At 37.2% G+C, this 22,110-nt stretch overlaps 1 protein-coding gene across 1 annotated transcript in view; it reads left to right on the top strand.

Annotated features, from left to right (window-relative positions):
* Positions 1–22,110, top strand: part of LOC149064569 (neural cell adhesion molecule 1-like) — a 141,582-nt gene that overhangs the window by 92,512 nt on the left and 26,960 nt on the right. Inside the window, exons 4-5 of the mRNA XM_089254812.1 lie at positions 4,130–4,333; positions 12,423–12,722. Of these exons, the coding sequence (XP_089110938.1) occupies positions 4,130–4,333; positions 12,423–12,722 (504 nt within the window). The remainder of the gene's footprint in view (positions 1–4,129; positions 4,334–12,422; positions 12,723–22,110) is intronic.

Genomic DNA, 22,110 nt, shown 5'->3' with positions numbered 1-22,110 from the left:
CGTAGAATATGAAACAATCCCAACTCTGCCAACATAAATACGAGCGCGTTTAGCCAACACACACAAAACTTTCCGGCATGTGAACTATCGATTCGTTAGAGATTCCACAGAGGAATTTATACTATAGTTTGTTTCAGGTTAACTTTGCAGTAAAGAGAAAGGTAGAGAGTGCATTCCTTCGCCGCCAAATATAGTTCCTATTCATCGGAGGTTTCTGATGACCATTTATATAGAATATTTCAAATTTTTTTATGATTTCGAAAAAAATACTGAAAAAATACCGTTTTGAACCAATGTATATTCGTATAAAATTTTTAAATTAGAAAAAATATTGGTTACCATTATCAAAAATCCATGGCGAGCTCAAGAACATTTTGGTGCGATTTCCAAGAAATTTTCTTCGCCAATATCACTGTCGTGCTTTTTTTTTGGTTGCACAATTATATATATTATATCGTCATTTTGTTGAATTTTCCAATAGATGCAATTTTTCATTCGGTTTTGCATGTAGTTTTAGGCCTACACACCCAGACGAATATTCAATCAGTTTTTTTTCTCTTGAAAATAGCCTCCAACGAATTCAGATATTCACTCATAGATTACAGGAAGCGTCCCTCTTTCACGACAGCGCCGACAGCGGTTCTAGTCACCCCCCCCCCTTTTTTTTTAAATTACCTATTTCTTACCGTGTTCGTAGGATAGGGGTGGTTTCTGAATTCCAATAGCGGAGGGTGTTGGCATAAGTAATGTCTCTTTTGCACCCACACCATCTTCTCCCCCACAGCAGAGGCTGTTCCTCCAGATGCCCCTTCAGTGTCTCTCCAGGTAAATATAAATAAGCAAGAGAGAGACCCACAATGGTTTAGGCTTTGCAGTGTATTTTTTCCTTCTGTGACAGTTGTATCTTTCTTTTCACCAGAGATAGACACGGCTAAAACGTTCTCCGTTCTTTTTGGCAATAATGCATAAAGCACGTTATTGAAAGGAAGAGGAATTTTGGATTGCAGATGGCCTGATGGAACACATGTTGGAGCAACAACAATTAATAAGTAATAGAGAATCCGATAGTTCTACAACTTCAAGTGAGGATTCCATGGAATGGGAATCCGTAAAAAATGACTGAAACTGTAGTGTGATAACAAGTGGCATCGACGTATATGCGTTCGGGTGGGTGAGTGACGGAAATTTTGCCAAGAAAAGTGAGTAAAAGAATTCCAAATTTTTCCTTATCATTTTTATTATAATTTGGGGCTATTCCCAAATTCAAACGTGAAAACCGGGTTAATAGAAGTTACTAAGATACTTTTCAATTAAAAAAAAAGATTTTTTTTTCAAAAACCGCACTTTAATTTCTGAAAATATCGACGATGGTTTTTTTCATTAGCTAATTGTTACTAACTGTCTGCAATTTTTTCTACGAGCATTACGTTGTACGTAAAAAATATTTTTTTCTGCGAGATTGGCGAGAATCAGCCATACCTTACCGAGGCCGTGCATCGATACATAGGTTGAGAGGCTTTCGTTGTCGTAGCAACGAGTGATGCGGTTCCCTCGTAGCTTCCTCTTCACTGCAAAGTTAACCTGAAACGGACTATAAGGTTTGCCATGCACGAAGCAAGTAGTAGTTGTGGTAAATTTTTCCTTCGTGACTTTTTTTTAACTTATTAACTGCACGCGACCCAAGCTACATCGACTGTTGTCAATTTAAGCCGTTGCTCCAGTTAAAGCACAGGTTCTCAAACTTTTGTCAACCTCGGCTTTTTTGCTTGGTTCATTCGCAGCTCCCCAGAATAGTTTGGTAGATATTTTCCCCATATAACAGAACTACTTCAAAGTATACAAATCAATATATTCAGGTCGCCACGACACACACTTTGAGAAATGGGACCACGCCGAACCATTACCTCCTATATACAATACATACATACCATACGTACATACGTACATACCATATCCACGTCGGGGAAACTTCTGCAAAAAGAAAAAAAAACGTGTTTTCTTCTTTTTGTTAAACACATACCGGTGCCCACTACATCCTCGGCGCTTGCGCAAAAAAAAACTTTTGAGAGGAGAACACAAATATTAGTAATACAACGATAAAAATGGGATGCATGAGTAAAAACAACAATTTTTGACAAATGAGGAGGGGAAAAAATTTAGCACGTCACGAAACTACTAGATTAGCGAAGCAGATACAAAAGACTTTTGAAGAAAAGCCTTTCATGACTACACACAATGGCTGCTGCAGGCAGTAGTCTATGCGACGTGTTATCAAAGCTGGTGGAGGCGGAGGGGGCGCTAGTACGCAGGATATATCTCTAATTGAACTGCTCATAAGTTTTTAACAATATGCGCGGTCACATTCCTTCTCGGGAATAAAGTGAAAGATGTGACGAAGATGAGACATTATATAGGTCCGAATCAATCGGAGGCGATTATCACCACTGCTGTAGAATATTGTCGATGAAGATATACAGTATATAGACACAGCCCTCGCTCTCAAGCAAGATTCAGTCATCGAAGCGAAAATCCGCCAGAGTTTGACTGCGGCGCGAATTAATAATCGTTTGTGAGCTATTAGCGCAATCGTGGATGTGAAATGATTTAGAGCGGAGTATCGCGAAACTTAATAGAGCCGAAATTATTGTGAAATACGTGAATTCGGGCGCTAATATCTCGGCTCCCAAACGAGAATGGATCGCTCACTACTCATCACTTTGATAACGCCAGAGAATATATTCTTTCTTATTTCTTTTAAGAGTTTCCCGCATCTCTCTCCCCACGCGAAGACGATGAACAAATATCTTTTTAACAAACCAATTTTTCACACGAGACTATTCTGAATATTTTTTTCTCTTTTTAGTCGAGTTATCGACGAGGCCTTTGGCCAACGAGAGAGGCCCGCCGATGCCTCACTCAATCATCTTTCTTCTCTTTTTTTATTATTATCATTTTTTCCTCAGCCTTCCAAATTTCCAACCTCTTTCTTCAACCACTTTTTTTTACGTGTGTGTGTGTGCGCCATCGTTTAAGACCGGAATTGAGCCTCGAAAAATCCATCCGCTTTCTCTTCATCAATACATCATTTTTTCCAGAGAAAAAAGAGAGAGAGAGAGAGAAAGAAAAAGGCGTTTTTTTGTGAGGAAAAGGGCTGGCTCTCAACTAAATTGTTTTAATACTCTCCAATGAAGGATAGATAGATAGAGAGAGAGAGAGAGATTTTAGCGCAAACGATGAGAGTGCGGTTGTGGGGATGATGTCGTTGACCATGATGGATGAATGATTATTTTCCATCAACACACTTTATTTATCTTCGATTATCCCTTACAATTACTGGAACCCCTACGATTCACGCCTTAACATCATACGCAAATACGCATCGATCACACATCATCATCATAAGCTTAATGCCCCTTTCATAAGAGCTCAAATTATAAAGAAAAGTTCAATTTTTAATGCGTGCCTCTCCTTGCTAAAATTGATCTTAAATTGAGCTCAGTGGATGAGAAGCTTTATGCATGGCATCCTAAAATAAATAGAGCATAATGTGTACCGAATTCAAACCGAGTTTATCCAATCAAATATAAACAATTTTGTATATACTAGTATTGAGTCAGTAAATCAATGGCAACTATCAAGACCAATCGTTGCCTGAGCTTTCAGTGCAGTATTCAGATGATACTCGAATCTGGTTACTCTTTAGTGTGACTAACAGATTCCACTACTCTATTTCAGGCATTTTGCATCTACATTAAACAAGCTTATTTCAGGAATCGTAAACTTTTTAAGTCGCGAACACCGACATAAAAAAAATATGGCAAGTTTGAAATTCATTCGTATTCTCAACCTAAGAAGAGATGTATCGAGTAGGTGTGTCGAACAAGAACTCGCGAGCACGAAATCAAACGTCTCCAATGAGGTCTTCGATACACGTATTTCTATGAGCAAGACGGCTTCTGTAGGATATACCAATATTATCACCCACGATTTTGAGCACCAGTCGGTCTGGGCGTCACCCGAACGGAAATCATTGCAAAATATACAGTATGTACATAATTAGGATTTGAAATTTTAAGATGTGATACATTATCTCTCTGCCGCGACGTTTTGCTTTCTCTCATTTCCATAGGGGAACCGTCACCATCAGTTTTGTGGTATCGCGGAGTAGAGCTTCTGGACGATTCCTACAGCATTACACCTCAAGGTTTTGCGAGAAACGAACTCCTCCTGGTGAGGTTGAAGCGCAGTGACCTCATGACGACTCTAATTTGTCAAGTCTCGAATTCCAATTTCAGTGATCCCGTAACCAGCTCTGTCACTCTGGATTTGAACCGTAAGTTATCTAATATTATTACTTACAATAAATTCACGCTGTTTTATTTCAGTTTTTTTATTCGGAGCGATGATCGAACGTTATCAAAGTTGTTTGGCACCGCATTGTATGAGAAACTGATTTTTCAAAGTTGCATTGCCGAGGTTTCATTTCTAATTCAGATGCCAAGAAACTTTTGAATTATTTTTTAAGGCAAAAGGTGTTTTCGATCTGATTAAAACTGATTCTCTTTCCCGCGTCAGACGATACCTGGTCCGGATGAAATATGTGAAGGAGTCACCGAAACACCCGATCGATTTATCGCTCGCTTTTCAAAACGAGATAGAAACGAAACATCTCGGAGCTTTTTCTCATCATACGTTAAGTTTCGTTAACGGCTTTGTGATTTTGTTCTGGGACTGACAGAAACAGCTTTCCGTGGCCTTTTTCCAGAACCAACTGCTTACAACTACGCACAGAGACACCGTATTTCACTCGATCCAGATAAACGCGAATTATTTCCTCTAATATTATAACACAATACTAAGTAATTGAGAAGATTTCGTCTTTCGATTAACATACCTGCAAAGTTTGACTACCATTAGTAGCATTGGGGGGGAATCTTATAATGCCAGGACAATTTTTTGTATCATCTCCCCTATGTCTTAATATTTTTTACTAAAATTTCCATCACACACGCAAGAAAGAAGAAGCTTTCAGTTATTTGTTTTATGCAAGGAAAATTGTTTTGTAACTTATGGAGTAAAATGAATGCAAAGTCGTACCCAAGTCATTCCACCTCTGAAGGGGTGACTAGTCTATTTCCTTGATATTTCGCTTTTCAAAGCGTGATTTTTCATCTCACCTAACTACAAAAAATTAGGGACGAAAAGAAAATGATAAATATACACGTTTTGTTTCTATTACAACCATAAATACAAGAAATTGTTCTTTTATGTCTGCAATGCGAATTTGCCTAGTCGAAGGTGCCTTTTCTGATTTTACTCTTTAAATGTGGTGTTAATCTCTTAAATTAATTTAAAAAGTTATTCTGATCTTCTTTGTATATAATTTGTGTAGGGCCTGGAGTCGTATTACATGTTCGTGATATCTGCATAACTTGTGCGCCTGTGACGCAAATAAAGTATTGTTCTCAAATCACCCCGCAAATATTAGGCATTTCACTAATAAAGCAACCATTATTTAACAAACTGATTTAGCTAGATTAATTACCATCTACAGTCAAAACAATAATTATACTTACTAGAGTAAATTTCTATCAAGGCGGCAAGATTTAACCACTAAGCGCTGTAAACAAAGTTTTGCAAAAACCGATTATGATAAAAAGTAGGCGGGAGAAATAACGGATAAGTATGAGAGATTTAGGCACAATTTTGAATCCTAGAGGATCTCACTCTGGCGGCTGGACGTGGAATCGCCTCTCTTTCTGATTTACAGTGGCTATGGTGTCATCTAAAATAAGAAATTAGAGTATGCACCCAAGTAACCCCAGTTTACGGTACCATTTAGAAGATAGAAGGCAGTACCGAACGTGGACGACACACGCACGGTTAGGTATGACGGACAAAAATATGTACATGGTGCATTGATAACAACTACTTTACTGCGTACCAACTCGGATCATATATCGCTATTCGGAAATTTCTAACCAGTGGAGTTGGGTGGGAAATGGAGGCGCCATCTATCGATAGTTGCCGAGGCTCAGTAAGTAAAGAACTTGTTTCCGACGTTCTTGGACGGATTCGAACCCGTGGATTTTGACGGTAGCCTTCATAGTGGAAGACGAGCATCTTACCACTGCGACACTCGGAAAATAGCTAACAGCCGGCACCACAATTTAGTAGCGAACCATTTATCCTAGAAGCGTACTTCCAAATTACAAAAAGTATTCAAATAACGTGTAGACCTCGGATACATTGTTCATGTTGCAAGGGGTTGTATAGTTATCAAAATAAAAAATATTCACTTTTCATATGGATACACTGTGCTCATAAACCCAATCAGACTTGTTGCCCTGTCTCTAATGAGACTAACGTAAAAAAAATCCATGTTTCTAAGTGCGATATTCGCTGCGATATTTGAATTCAAAAAATGTAGAAAACCCAGCATTAATGGGTGGCGGAGCATTTCCTGTTAGTTTGCGCTGTTTTTTCCAAATTTTTCACCATTAAATTGCGGTGGAAGCTGTTTGCTATGCACTCTGTATATATATATTTCTGGTACACAGCCAACTTTTCGGAGTAAAACAATAGTAAACAATATAAAACTGGGCAGCCTGCTAAAACTATAGACTGCGGTTGTACAGTTTTAGAGAAGTTGGAAAAACTTTCATCGGACCGGACGTTGAAGAATTTCGCGTTTTGGGATATTTCCGCGTTATACAGGGTGGTCATAAACAAACTTCTCCGATATACAAGCCCCTAGCGAATGTATTTTTGAGAATTAAAGAGAAATAATTAATTACAGTTTCAATTATCATCCGTCATTTGAAAAAACAAAACAAATAAGGAAAGGTTATTATGCGTATATTTTACCAGTTTATGTGTGTTAAACAGTTTTTTCGTTGCAAGTAGTCACCCATCGGGCCATCAATGCAGTGTCTAACAGAATTCCTTCTACATGGTCACTCAAAAAAAATAACCACCATAAATTCCAGAAGTGTCTACAATTGAATATACGACCGTGATTACACGGTTGCAGGAGTTCACGCAATGAACAAAATAGTATGGAAATAGAGGAATATTCCGGCTTACAAAGTAAAACTAGGAAACGACCGAGCTTTGTTTCGTTGTTTTCTATGGCCTTTCTCCGAATGATAAATGGACCTCGGCAGCATCCATCCCTCTTCAAATTCAGAACTTCACTTTGTGTGTCTTTTTATATATATTTTTTCTTACTCTGCCTCGGAGAAAGAAGTTCCCAGTTTCAAACCACTTCTTCTCTTGCGAGATTGTTTGAGCGATGGCTGGACTCGCACCTCACAGCCTGCCTGTCTGTCTGAATAGATAGATGAACAATGAAAACTCTCTCTCTCTCTCTCTCTAGCCTTAAAATATTCACTTTTCTTTTTTACTGTTTATTTTTTCTTCTTGGAAAAAGAAGAAACGCGATAATGAAATAACTTTTTGAAGAATGGCCGAAGCGTACGAATTCCACGAAAAACAAATCCTCAACATAAAGGAGAAGAGTTTTGTTCGCAAACAAATGGCAATCTTTTCGTCCTTGTGGACATCTCTAAGTGGTTAAAATATTAATATTAGAAAGTCTTATTTTTAGAAAAATATAGTTAAAACAACGAATTGTATGTGAATTTACCTCCCACATTTCTGTTTGCAAAGATAAAAAATTCCCATGCTCAATATAATGTTGGGAATCATCTTTCTACATGTTCAAGTAAAGAAAATTTTGTGAGTTGGCAATTACGCAGCACGAGAATGTGGCTGTGGTCACATTTTAATATTCATGTTTACTAATACAGTATTGTATAAAATAGCATTTATATGGGAACTCTGAATATATATAATAAACCAGGATAATTATTCTCAGTTTTTGCCAGTTTATGTGTTACAGTAAAAGCGGTACAATCCACTCCAGGGTTGATTATTCAACAATGCAACCATTGATTTAATATGAACACATTATGTAAGGCATTGTTTTCAACCTGTGGTCCACTAACTCTCCGGGTTCCTGAGTATTCTGTAAGGGTTCCGTGGAATCATTTTCATTTTCTTCTATTCCATGAGTGGCACATTTTGTGCAGTGAAAATATAATTTATTTCTTTAATTTTTATGACATGTAAATCATTAAAAACATCCAACCATTTTGGATTTTATGGAAGAATAGAGTCGAAATTGACCTCCTGCAACTACATGAGTCCGCGGAACATTAAATTCGCGATGTATTGATATGAGTCTGTGTGTGACGTCATAAGGTTGGGAAATGCTGATGTAGGGAATTGGAACTCTTTGTCAGGTATTAATACAATGAAGAAAAGAAACAACTGCTAGATGGGGGGAAATCATTTATTTCCATAGTCGTTTCGATGCACTTTGGGTGTCATATTCAGACGATATACATGACACGGTAAAAATGATAAACTGTTTATTATACATAGTCAGCAACTATTTCGGTAAATTTGATAAATTGCACCTCATTTATCACTTTTACCAGTGATTAAGGCATAATTCTTAAATGAGGTTGGTAATTTTGATAAACATGGAAGAAGTCATAATAGTTCATTCAACCACTTACCAATTTTCCCTGTACAAGATATGCGAAACACGCGTATTTTCTTACAAGAACTTTGAATCAAACGAAGAAAAGTGTAAAGATCAAAAGATGATTATTCTCAGTCTTGTAATATTGACTTTCTTCACAAGCAGAAAGGTTAATTAAGGCAAAAATTAAACCACTTTTAATACTGCCGTATTGAAAGTGGTGATTATTTAAGTCAATATTACAGTCTGGTAATATTTACTTACATAACCACCATTACTTGCGTCCAAGCGTCACACACACAACAGAAGTTTCCAACTTTTGTGATTGCGCAGTTCCCTTGATGGTTAAGGGAACACAAATGAGACATTCCACCACTTTTGATACCGCAAAAAGACCGAAACTTACGCGTTACTGAACGGTTAGAATCGCATTCCATGAAATAAAATTTATGAAATTTTTTATAATTGTTTTTGTTTTCTGATTTTATTCAAATCAAGAAACTTGAAATTACTCATTTCAAGAAAATTCTTGGAGATTTTTTTTTTCAGGCTAGACCTTAAAGGTGGGTGTCACGATCCCTGAAATCGAATTTTCTAAAAAGACTTCAAAAATATTTTATTCAATTGCAAATGAAATGCAGCAAATTTCGTGTAAATCGGTTAATCTGTAAATGTGTACAAGAAAGAACACTTTGAAAGCGAATTTCTCAGATTGCAATTTTTCAGTTCATCTGTGTGGTTAAGAAACAAAATACTACAACAAAAATTCTGAGATTTCGCAGAAATGTTTATTTGGCGCGTGTTAGTAAAATGGACCTCGAACTTGGATATCTGACCATTTGTTGAAATTTCGGGAATTTTTAAATTTTGAGAATATATATAAATTTCAAAAACCTGAATTTTCAGAATTTTCTCAAATTTTTTCTTTTTCGGGATAGTTTTTTATAATCACCCTGTATATATACACACACACACACACACACACACAACAGTATATATAATGTGTTCACACACACACACACACACAACAGTATATATAATGTGTTCACACACACACACAACAGTATATATAATGTGTTCACACACACACACACACAACAGTATATATAATGTGTTCACACACACACACACAACAGTATATATAATGTGTTCACACACACACACACAACAGTATATATAATGTGTTCACACACATTTCACAAACACATGTTGAATGCACATTTCTGCAAAATTTCAGAATTTTTTGTGTAGTAGTTGTTTTTTAAGATATCCGAACATGTTGAAAACGCCATTTTGGAAGTCTTTTGCATTTTATGTGCAATTAAGCGAATTTTTTTTTAAGTCATTTTTTTGAAAATTGACTTCAGGGGGTCGTTATACCACCCCCCCCCCGTAACGAGGAAAGGAGTCTTCGCTTCGCACCTGACTAATCAGCGTAGTCCTTTTCCCACACTCTATGATAAAAATCGACTAGTTTCTTTGGTTCCATTACTAAACATGATGTTTTTCTACTATAAAAACTCCAAAGTCGGAATGGCCAAGGAGATGATTGTATTCCCCACATACATAATTAAGTAATTGTGGTTCATATTTAGTTGTCCCTCTGTCTATCATTTTTAATATCTCTATTAGTTCAGGTGTTTTTCCTACAGTATACTGTTCAGTGGTTGGGGGCTAGCTTCTGACTGTGCAGGCTGTGCAGGTCTGGGTTCGAGCATGGATGTCTACTAACACACTAACAAATTCCCTGGACAGATTGTAAAGATCTCTTGGGAATACGTGATGATCAGATAATTAATTAATTTTAAAAAATGTGTTTAATTTAAAAAAGAAATTGGAAGACTTCAAAAAAAAAACAACTCAGTGTTGCCTGTCTTCAAAAAAGATGATAAATCTGATGTTTTAAATTATCGACCTATGCTTAAAATTAATTCTATATGTGAGATATTTGAACTTATCATACATGGAAGAATTTATGGCCACGTTCGTTCCTGGTTTTCTAGTTGTCAGCATGGTTTTATTGCCAACAGATCTTCATTAACAAATCTAGTCGAATTTTTTCAAGTTAGCGCAAACTATGGATAATATGCATCAAATTGAGGTTGTTTATACTGATTTTCTCAAAGGCTTTCGATTCAATCAATCATATTATTCTTCTTTAGAAGATCAGGGGTTTGGGGTTTTTCTGGACATCTGCTCGAGTGGATTGAGTCATGCCTTACTGAGAGGGGACGCGATAGCCCACGGCGATAAGATACTCGCATAAAGTACCAAAGGATATTTGGTAGGTCTTGTTTACCAAAGTGTCGCGAGTTCGATTCCCGGTTCGTCCCTGTCAGAAAACCTTCCTGACGGGTACAACAGAAACGGCGACATGACCACAGAAAAGATTGCTTTCGCAGGGAGTTCCGCATCGAAGGGTTAGCGCACCAACCTCTCGATGAGTATAAAACAAGTCTGCCATTCGGAATCGGCAATAAACTGTAGGTTCCGGTGCAGAAAATGGCCGTGGTTTTCTGGGAGATCTTAGAGAATAGCTTTTAATGGTTGTAAATCCTCTTATTTATGCAAGTTATTCAGGTGTTCCCCAGGAGTCGATTGTGTGTGCCTTACTTTTTATCTTATTTATAAGTGCCCTGATTGTATTGACACTAAGTTCTTAATGTTTGCTGATGTAAAAATTTTTCACGTTATTAATAATGTCGATGACGCTGCTAAATTACAAGAATCTAATAACGAACTTAATTTATGGTGTGTAAATAATAAGTTGTATTTAAACATTGATAAGTGTAAATTTGTTACCTATAGTAGGAGGCATTCTCTACTTATATATGATTAAAGTATTGATGGTGAATTACTTCAAAGGATTGATTGTGTGAAGGATTTAGGTGTAATATTTCACAGTTCTTTTTCGTTTAAATAACATATTAATTATATTGTGTCTAAAGCATACAGAAATCTCTGGTACATAAATCTTGGTTTAATTATTCGTAATAGAAAGTTTTTCACAATGTTGAAACTATCGTGTTGCTTTTCAATTTCGATCTGTTTTTGAATACTGTAGCATCATTTGGAATCCGTATTACTCATTTAATATAATTAAAATTGAATGTGTTCAAAACAGGTCTTTACGCTATGTGTATTTTAAGAAACACCAGTCCGTATATATAATCATTACTTATCAAACCAAATACTCCGCTCATCGTTCAGTTATGATTCACTTGAAACTCACCGTCTCAGGGCGTTACTACATTTTTTGTGAAAATTCTTCATTTTGATATTGATGCACCCGATATTCTTAACCTCATTACTTTTTACTGCCCACGTATCAGAGATGCCGTAATCTTTTTTATGTTCCTCCATATCGTTCTAATGTTTTTGAAAAATTCTCCAGTGAACCGATTTCTAAAATGCAGTAATAATGATGATGTATATATTTTTAAATTTTCATCTTTGTATTTTCAGTTTATTTATGCACATATGTTTTTATTTTTATCTTGTGTTCATATATGCAAACTGGGCTTTTGTCTGTAGTTTGTATTTTTAAATAAATAAATATAACCCTGTTATAGAGCTGGGCTACGATTATATCTAAACTTTTAGTGATTTAAGGAAATACAGGGTTTGTCAGCACTGCTGCCAAAAAAAAAATTGACAACACTACTAGATTGTTTATTGAGCGAAACATTTCATTAGATCACCAATTGTCCCAATCAACAATCGCCCTAAACCGTAGCTTACAAAAAGAGAGAAAGACTCCTCTTTCTCTCCCCTTATTTTATAAGGTCTGTATAGGGTTTTTTTTTGTTATGTTCTTTAATGGATTAACTTATTTTTTCATTGTTTTTCTCCCTCAACGATATGATTACAGTTCGTCCGACAGAAGTGCGTATAACTACTCTTTATCGGCCTTTCTCGGCCGGCCAGAGCAGCGACCTCGTGTGCGTTGCCAGAGGTGCTCGGCCACCCGCTCAAGTATCCTGGTGGTTGGATGGAGAGCAAGTCAAATCTGGCATCACGGAGAACAGCGTCCGAGACGAGAACCTCACAGTCAGCACATTGACGCTGACGCCGATTCCGCAAGATTCGCACAAGAACTTGTCTTGTCGAGCTGACAATCCACAACTTCCAGACAGCGAGCTTGAGGATTCCTGGATTCTCAATGTGCACCGTAAGTCAACCAAAACTGTTTATCAATACTATGTGCATATACTGTATGTTACGACATCAGCGGGTGCAGACTCGTCGAATAGAGGGGGAGAATGTACACCTCGCACACCCGCCTATGCCAATGACAATATTTTACTGAACGGAGGACAGCGATAACCTTCATAACCCCCCTTATATCCACCTATGTTACAAGTACAAGTACAAGTACAACGCCACAACAGGCAAATTGCCCAACGAGGTGGCTGACTTAAGACCCTCATAGATCCCCGAGCCATTTCCCCCCCCGGAACCCCCAATGAATCGGTACATGCGGGAATGTGCGTGTACGTGTAGTGCAACCTGACGTAAAGTTTTTTTTGTTTCTGCTTGTTATGTGTAGTGCTGCCATCTGCCATCAGTTTTTCTAACTATGAGTGAAGTGTTATGATTGAATGATTTATCGTTGTAGGACTGTTGCTCTCTGTGGCGAGACTTTTTAACGGGGAGATCGGCTCGCATTTGCGCCTTGAAGTTGGGAACCACAGAAAACCAACTTCAGCCGACCGCCACTGTGGGGTTCGAACCCGGATCCTCGCATCGCGAGTCCGTCACTATAACCACTCGACCACCACAGCGGCCTATGTGTAACGGTTTATGTCCGAAGTCCAGCGTCGGCAAAGACTGTAGATTTTTTGTACTTTGGAGCCAGGAGATTCACAAACCAGAACGCCTTACGAACGTACGTCCAGTGTCCTCTCTTATCATTGCTCACTAACTAATTCCTCAACCTATCACCTATCATCCCAGACATGGCTGGAACTACTGGGGTGGGGGCGAAAAGGGCAATTGTGCCTCAGCCTTTAAATTTTAGGTGGCAATAAACACACTGTTACAAAATCATCGAATTTTGAGGAGAGGGAACGGCAAAATCATGCTTGCCCCCCCCCCCCAAAATCCTAGTTATGGTCCTGATCCCAGAAGCCGCTCAACCCCATAAACGGCATTGGCGAGATATCGCGAATTCGTTGTTTCAGCATGAGTTGTAGGCCCTACATCAATGGAAATGTCTGTTTTGTTTTTTTTTCATTTGGTCATCCTAGTTATACACATAGCTTCGGAATAACGAAAAACATGCTCATTTAATCCTTTTTTTCTTCCCCACCTTCATTTTCGGGACAATAGGACTAATTAGACCGTTACTTATACAGTTCGCAACCAATTCGAAAAGCTTTTTTATGTTTCTCGCCGAGACGTCCGTGTGCCAAACGTTTGGTGTGCAGACTCCTCAATAGCAATGTGCCGTTTGATCATCATATCGCTGTTTTTGTAATAGTTCTTGTATCAGAAAAAACACTAGCAAGAGGACAAAAGGAAATATCGAACACACGACATCTCTGAGCATCTTGTAGTACATTGACCTGGGCTACCATAATCCACTGCTATGTAATTAGTATTCCACAAATACCCACGGATTTGTAATCATGACAACTGATACACAAGTATCACTGATTTCGTTTACGTATTCACATTAAAATTCACGAAATGCAAGAAGCTGTCAAAAGAACAAGAAAAAAGTGAAAAAAAATGTTTGATGAAATCTGGGCCGGAACTTACCCACATATAATGATGGTCACTTGTGGGAAATTCCCCTTACGCTTTTCATTGAACATTAAACAAAAGAATAACTAGAAGAAAAATAAAATGCAGTTCAATGTCAATGCCTGTCTCTAGTTCTCATGTGGTTCAAATGACCAGAGTCCCTCACAGACGAGCACAAAGGCAAAAACGGAGACAACAAGACATTTAGGAGTCGAAAAAACTTCAATTACTCGACGTTTTCACTTCAAATCGATCTCCAAATGTTTGAATGTATAGAAATTTTAATTATTCAATCTATGTAATTACTGGGGTTTACAAAAATGTGTCACTATAATTTTTATAAACTAAACTTGTGTGTAACAATAACTTTTCCATTGCATATTGCCACCTCAAAAGCCCTAAATTTTGATGATTGACTAATTGACTGATTGCTGACAGAGATATGGTATCAAGGCCGCTACTCGATACTTAGCCGGGACAAGCACGCATTTTGACACCCTTTTCAATGTTGAAGGAAAGGTTAAAGGGTGAAATTTCTGCCCCCTCTGGTCCGGCTCCCGGGTCACCAGAACCCTCTAGTTAGAACCTCCGCCTAGAATAATTTAAAAAACATCCCTTCAAAGCACAAAAGAGCCAATCAGCAGCAATGTCGACAGCTTGCCGCGACGCCCTTGACAAAGGTTGGCGGTGTCCTCTGAGAGCCACGACGCATGGTTTGAAAAACACTCTGATGAAGTATTTCGATCCTTTTCTTTTAGACAACTTTTAAAGAGTTGGGCTCGATGCATTATCTGCTGTGCTTGGATATAGAAAACAAAACAAAAGAAAGTTTTTTTATAAAAGTTGAAAATTACGTTTTTTCTTTCAAATCTTCAGAACAATATAAGAATACTCAAGATTTAGGCAACGGTGATGTATAATGAGAATTACAGTTATTTAAGTAATTTATTAAATGATTTTGAAAATTTATTATTATGGCTAATTTTTCGCTCAAGAACGGTTATTATATAACAAACATAATGCCATTAGAACCATTGAATTTTTGTGATATTTTCTTTGAGGTCTATGTGGGGGGGGGTTTAGTTGTACGATTTCCACCCTTATACAACGTTTTAACTTGGTTTCTTGAACGTCGTATAAACGCAGTTTCATATTGTACTAAAGAATCTGTAGAATAGGAAAAATAACCTCAGGGGCAAGTTATAAAGTGAAGTTTTTCTTTTCTCTGTCTTCTGATTGCTATTTATTTAGGATTTGCTATTCAGAAAACCGATAAGAATCTGACATCGTGAAGCTCAGTTGGCGATCCTAAAAGGAAGAGAGACGGGAGGGGGGGGGGGAGTGGACATAGAATGCACAGAAACAATTCAAAAGTTCGGCATACTTGTCCTTGGAGGAAGACCCTCGTAAAAATCTGCATGGAGGTCTTGAGTTTCGGGAGTACCAATTTTCAGGAAGACTTCTTGATTCTGTTGTCTGAGGGACTCGGGTGTGAGAATGGGAAAAAAGAAAGAAAGGAGCCAACGCGAATATTGTTTGTCTCCTACTGGTCAAATTATCCCTATTTTTTATTTTTTTATTTTTTGAAGTACACGTTCTCAATAAAAATAAAAAAATTGTTCAAAGGGAAAGAGTAATAAGAAAAATTTTGAAGCTGTCAGGGATTCCGAGATTTTTTGGGGTTCCGTTACTTTTGATTCCGCGGAACCCCAAAAATGCTCTCGCGGAACACCGGATGGGAAACCCTGCACTAGAAGGACCGCCATTCGTTCTCTCTATAGAAGGAAGGAGGTTGGACCGGAGGTTGATTTTCAAAATTAAATATTTATTTTCGTGACTTTTTTTTCAATGTTTAATGTCGATATGAGTGTAGGCAAGCAATAGTGTATAAAATCTCGGTGTTTTCCAAATAAATTATGTAATTAAGTTTTATTTTTAATTTACGCGCTCCCACACATACGTGTACCTAATTTTTAACTGTTTTTAATGTTTTTAAGTGGTTTTTAATGATTCTTTTTTTGAAGACTTGAGGTATGCGTAAGAGCATCTAATTAATGAATGAATTTAAATAATTAATTAAGTTAATTAGTTTCTTTTCTTTTTTCCTTTGTCCAATGTCATTTTGACATAAAATAAACATAATTATTCAAAAAAATTAATGGTCAGTTAATATCTAATTAACTGAAGAAAAATGTTTTGGATCACTTACAATTGATTAAAAAATATATATATTTACATTCATTATAATCGCAGTTGTATTCGCACATCACACTTTCTACAGTTTTCAGTAGCTTCGTTGCGTTAAAAATGTATTTTCCACATGCAGATTTTTTTACGCATTCAAAATTTATCGCTTGTTTTGTTCTTGTATATTGGGACTTGAAATCGCTTTTCTTTTTCCTGTACAGTAGCGCTTATTGTTGTTCACAAAATTCTGATTCCTGAACAAACTGGGTCTCTAAGATTTTTAGCTAGTTTCAACAAGAACAAAACTTTAACAGTTTTATTTTTTCTACAAATCGACAAAGCATTTCTTGAGACTACGTCGAATGTTGTGGAAAACGCACGCTGGCAAATGAACGATATGCTCACTGAATTCTTTCGCGCCATCTGATCACTATGCTTCGTTTCGTTGTAAAACTCGACGATTTCAGAAATTTTTCTCACTTTGAGAATATATATATACTTCAATATTCTAATGCATTAAACGTAGTAGTAGAAGAATATTTTCCTTTTTTTGTACCCAAAAAAGACAAATGTAACATTTTTATGTGTAAACGCGTCAAACGAGTTCCATATGAAGAATATCACGTGAAACTTCTTTTCGGTTTCTTTATTATTATACCTAGTAAAGTAGTATTATTCTGCCTCATTATTTTATTTATTGATGAAGAAAAAAAAATCATTACGAGCTCAAATTTCTACTAGATTTCAGATATGATTCAACGATTTGCATCACTATATTTTTGGTCATATTAGTATTTTTATTTTGTATCTAGCCTATTATTAAGATGTTTTCAATTAGCTAAAGTGAGCATATATTCATTGTAAAACTTTCATGCTATGGGATCGACGAAATACTTGCTACGCATGACTATGAATGTGTCTATAACGTTACCGGTGAAACTGACCTATGATGGCCCTTCTAGGTATCTAAAAAATGTCGGCGAATTGTTTCTTTTACATATATGTTGGGTAGCGTAATATTTGAGCATTTTTAGGAAAAGTTTTGAAATTTAAACATTCTAAACGATCTGGTTCATCAGGAAAATCAAGCGAGAAGATGAAAAACGGTCAAAATGACCGGCTTTTAGTCCTTCCAGTGTTAAAATGTTTTGTTTGCATTTCTTTTCTTTTTCACCATGAAGTTTGCATCCCGCGTTTTTTTTTTTTTTTTCGTAGTTTGAATCACAAAGAAGCTAGTTGTATACAATAAAGTTTGGTGAATTTCAAGTCAGCAAATGATAACACCGTAATTATAAATAAGAAAAAAAATTGTCATCACTTACGAAACTATTTCCTAATTTTTAATAATTCATAACTATAATACGTAATTTATCTTATCTGCTACATTATTCCACTGTTCTGGATTCAGCATCAATTCAGAATTTCTTGACCGTGTTCAAACCTGATGCACTGGAAACAGTTCATGATCATCTGTTACGAAACTGTTTCCCAAATTTCTCTTATAATTCTCGTGCTATCAAGGAAATATACTTTCATTGCCGTATTGCGATACGTCAATGAAAATACAATACAATTTGTACTTTCAGATACTGTCCATACTCTTAATGACGACAAAATGATTCAGATTTTTAATGTTATACTTTGATCCCATAGGTTGGAAAGTATAATCTGTATCAAGTGGTATACATTCTCGATGCTCTTCAGCTGAACACAGTGGGCATTAAGTTATCAAAGAAGGAGTAGAGAAAACAGAAATTTTAAACTTTTATTCGCCTTTAAAAATTTGTTGTTTAACAACTAACCAAGTCTGGGCTTCTTGTGAAATTTTTCGAAACTAAATTTGCTCATTCAAAAATCGTGATTTTTTCCCCCAACATCGAATTATCCAAAAAATTTGAAAAAAAATCCAAATTAAACAAGAAATTTTAACATTAAATTAGATAGAAAGGACTAGAGATAACTCAAAGGGGAGTTCGTAAAAGTTCGAAATATCCAAAATTTGAATTAAACAAGTTCGAATTGACCAAGTTCTACTGCGTTTGCTAAAGTAATATTACTTCAATACATTTATTTTATATGTGATTTTTGAGGCTCTACAATAAGGTCTTGTATAACCAGTTCGATTTGAAATATATTTTCTAAATTTTTTTGGTTTTCACATACGTATCACTAACCATGAAAAAAATCATCAGCTCGAAAAGAAACACGCATTTAAGGGTTAAATTGACGAAATCTCGAAACTGTTGCCTTTTGCTTGAACGCCGACGATATAGTAAGGGGTTAAACATAATAATTTAATGCCACAACTCGCCGACAGATGCCACGTAACGCAAAATTTGAAAGGATGGTGCGGATCGCGCGTAGACACTGTAATTTATCGCACGGATCTAAAAAATGACGGTGGGAGGAAAAGAGAAGAAGAAATCGGTTTGGAACGTCCTCCGTTATCCTTTTCATTGGGAGTCTGATCACAGTGTAATCGAATGGTCATTTCGTAGATTGCGTATCGGATCCAGATTTTGTTCATCGGAGCGAAGAATCAAAAGCCGTTTTCCTCGTTTTCCATAGGTCTTTTGTGGAGAGGCACAAGACGGTACATCGCCCAGCCACCTCCTTAAGGGACCGTTTTATTTTGCCGATGAGTCAGTCGGTCGGTAGAACCAAGTACTTTATGTCATCACTTTGGTGCTTCTCTTTCTCTGAGGGCCGTGCTAAATGAGCCGTTCGAAAGAAGATGAGCATCCGAAACAGATAAAGGCATCCCGACCGACCGGTGATAATCCGGGCTCTCGATTGGCCGATCTCGTAAATTGTCCGAGTCTATGAAAACGATCGAATTAGGCTATCTGAATTAATTATACAGAACCATCCAATCAAATCGGAAGGAATACTTCACGAATATCTACTAGCATTTTTTTCCAGCTACTTCAATGGATGCCTATTGTGAAATGGTAAATGTATTTATACAGGGTGGATACTATCGACAGCCTAATAATTGCACACGTAATGCCTCGTGAAAAACTAATATGGATATATTAAACAAAACTATATGTTTTCAGTTTTTTGACTTTACCAATTATTATGGAGTTATAACTCATTAAAAAATGATGACGTCACTTTTGAATCTTGCAAGTTCCACCGAACGTGCACCAAATGTATAAATTTAAGCTGATAGCACTGCCATAACCCTTAAGCCGGGTTTTCCTTGGAATAGAACTTTTGCGCTGTGTGCAGCGTGAAAACGCTGATTGGTTAAAAACCTGAAATTCAGGTTTTTTTGACCAATCAGCGTTTCACGCTGCGCGCACTGTAGAAACCTGCTCCTAGGAAAACCCGGCTTTAGAGTAATCAAGAAAGCTAAAGCTATATGCAAACCCGTTTTTTCCCTCGACCTTTCGCTCAAAAAATGTGCCTTAACAGTGAAGAAAAGGAAATTACCGCATTCTGGCAAAAAAAAAATTGATTTTGGGAAAACAGTTTTTGCAGTAGATTTCGTTTGGCTAACAATTTACATATCTGGCGATAAATTTGCCAATATAGCGGTGCGAAGGTAACACGTAACAATAAGGTTAACATCATTCTACACCAGTGTTTCCCGAAATGGGCAATATCGCCCTCGAGGGACGATGAAACGGTCCAGGAGGGCGATAGAAGCTACAGGTATAACACAGGATTCTATGGGTTCGCTTTATGGGGGCGATAAGAAAAGAAATCCTGAAGAAGGGGGCGATGGAACAAAACGTTTTTGAAATTATGCCCTACGCCAGCATCTTCAACCCGTTGCTCGCGAGTACGACGGTGCTCCCTGAAACACTCGAAGTGCTCGATGCTCGTGTCCGATTTCGTGCTCGCGAGCACTTGATCAAGCTTACAATTAAGCACCTTGTACAAATTGCATTTAAGGACTGAAATCACCCTATTTCATGCATTCGTATGCCAAACTCAAAGCATAGTCAGGGTGCTTTTCTTTTGATGATGGGTACAAGCAGTGCTCGCGAGTAGAAAAAGGTTGAAGACCTCTGCTCTACGCGAAGAGGAAAAAGCGCCAATCGTGAAAGAACAAAATTGAACTTGGGTTCTAACGGGAACTTCAGTTCATTTTCAATTAGCGGCAACCCGCTGAATGGAGAAAAATTTTTTTTGTTGGGCGTTTTGGCGCATAACTCGCCATTAGAAAACTGACACGTCACAAAATTTCAAATCGTTATAACCCCTTAATATTCGTCCGATCCCAAAACGGAAAACCTTTTTCGCATTAGTTGCTCACAAGGAATCCCGTGTGTGTAAACCTTATACATTTATGGACTAAACTCAAATCTGTAAGATCAATCATTGTTTTAATGATTTTTTTAATCATTGTTTTTACCTCTTGGCTTCTGTTCTCTGCTGATATAATGATATGCATATAAAGGATATCACACATAAATAAGATTTACTTAAACTTCAGAGACACCTCTGATCACTTTCCCTCAACAGCAACATTCATACTCAGAATAACAAAATATACTAAAAGCGCTCTTTAAAATTTGGGAAAAAAACTATTTCAAATTGCTAATTTTTAGGCCATGATTAATGCTGGCCACCCACCATACATTGATTTCTTAAAAAATTACCAATGTAAAAAACCTAGGAAAGGAAGAAGTTTGATCCCAGGAGCCCATCGGAGAGACACCCTTCCCTAGCAAGGGAATCAATCGCGTGGGAAAATATTAATGAAGTATCGAATCTCGTTAACGTGCATAAGAAACCATAAGAACCGCAGAAATTATTTTGTTCAATGTAAAACTATTCCCGTTGGCTATACTACTTGGGGAAATCAATATGGTTGGAGACTGCCGAAAAAACTACTCCTCCTCCTAACCAGATCATGGCCCGCCACTCTGTGAGTGATGAACCATTACATCACTCATTTTGGAATTTTTGCTGGCGACGTTTAACGAAACATTTAATTGTGTTTGAATCCGACGTCCATCATTGGAGTAATGGTTTTAGTACGCAACCCACGTACCGAAAGTTGTGTGTTCGTTTCCGTCTAAAACCCATCCAAATTTTTTTTCCCCGTCTTTGCTGTCATTTACTGATTTACTGAAAAATATTTCCATATTTGTTTCTGATGATTTAATCAAATGAGGTTCACGTGCATCGACAAGACAATAATAACGGCTCGCGAAGCGAGCTCTAGGCTATCATATACATTCACTGATTCAATAAAAAATACTTTCATTTTTCGTCAATGAACGCTGAAATTCAGTTTCACTCAAAACTCCGCCTCTCGTGAAGTCTTGCTAGCGTTTTTGCTCGCATTAAACCAATCACCGGCGTGATAATGCTTCCTGTGTTACGAAGAAAGTAGAGATTGTAATTACGTGACCTGTGTGTGTGTGGACACATGCTGGAAGCTATGCATGTATGTGTTGTGAACTTAACGTGAAAATTGTTTCTTTGTATATAATGCTTATTATAGTGCCGACATCAATTTTTCTAACTGTGAGTGGAGTATAATGACTGAATAATTGTAATGCTGTGTTGCTCTCTGTGGCGAGACTTTTCAACGAGGAGATCGACTCGTATTAGTGAAAGAACTACACCTTACTACAAGGGGCGTAGGTGGGATAGAAATTTAG

This window comes from Pholcus phalangioides, unplaced genomic scaffold (assembly GCF_987345545.1).
Source record: "Pholcus phalangioides strain wild (caught in Gottingen) unplaced genomic scaffold, Ppha-v1.0 ptg000042l_1, whole genome shotgun sequence".
In the NCBI taxonomy this organism is placed as follows: domain Eukaryota; kingdom Metazoa; phylum Arthropoda; class Arachnida; order Araneae; family Pholcidae; genus Pholcus; species Pholcus phalangioides.
Note: the sequence above shows the minus strand (reverse complement) of the source record. Positions and strands in the feature narration are given on the sequence as shown.